Source organism: Anoplophora glabripennis, unplaced genomic scaffold (genome assembly GCF_000390285.2).
Source record: "Anoplophora glabripennis isolate ALB-LARVAE unplaced genomic scaffold, Agla_2.0 scaffold697, whole genome shotgun sequence".
In the NCBI taxonomy this organism is placed as follows: Eukaryota; Metazoa; Arthropoda; class Insecta; order Coleoptera; family Cerambycidae; genus Anoplophora; species Anoplophora glabripennis.
In genome coordinates this window covers 199,670-200,338 of record NW_019416792.1, presented here as the reverse complement: position 1 = coordinate 200,338, position 669 = coordinate 199,670, and the positions used below count along the sequence as shown (strand labels likewise).

The 669-nt window shown below is 48.3% G+C and overlaps 1 protein-coding gene across 1 annotated transcript in view; it reads right to left on the bottom strand.

Annotated features, from left to right (window-relative positions):
• Positions 1-376: 376 nt before the first annotated feature.
• Positions 377-669, bottom strand: part of LOC111691924 (putative uncharacterized protein FLJ37770) — a 4,387-nt gene continuing 4,094 nt past the window's right edge. The window contains exon 2 of the mRNA XM_023455461.1: positions 377-559. Coding sequence (XP_023311229.1) covers positions 377-559 — 183 coding nt within the window. The remainder of the gene's footprint in view (positions 560-669) is intronic.

Below are 669 nucleotides of genomic sequence, written 5' to 3'. Positions count from 1 at the left end.
AATGCTTGCCTTTCATAGGTGTTTTCAGACGTGGAAACAAAAAGAAGTCGGGGGGAGCCACGTCCGGGCTGTACGGGGGCTGGGGAATCGTTGGCACCCCTGCTTTGGCCAGGTAGTTGGTGACGAGAAAGGAGCTGTGAGCCGGCGCATTGTCATGGTGCAACTTCCAGTCGTTAGCGATGTCCAGCCGGACGCGTTGAACCCTGCGTTTCAGCCTTTTCAGCACTTCGACGTAAAATTTTGCATTTACAGTTGTACCACGTGGTACAAACTCGTGATGAACGAGTCCTCGGATGTCGAAAAACACGATGAGCATCGTCTTGATTTTGGATTTGCTCATCCTGGCCTTCTTGGGGCGAGGGGATGTCGACGTGTGTCACTCCGATGATGGTCTTTTTGTTTCCGGGTCATACTCGAATATCCAAGATGCGTCACCTGTAATGACGTTGTTCAAAAACTCGGGATCACTTTCGCACATGTTTAAATTTTCTTGGCACGTTTCAAGGCGGTTCATCTTTTGGTCGTCGGTGAGCACTTTCGGGACCATCTTCGCGCACACCTTTCGCATGTTCAAATTGTTCGTAACAATCTCATGAACAATAGTTTTTGGAATGTCTAATATCAGTGACATTAAACGGACACTCAATCGTCGGTCTGTGTTCAAAAGTT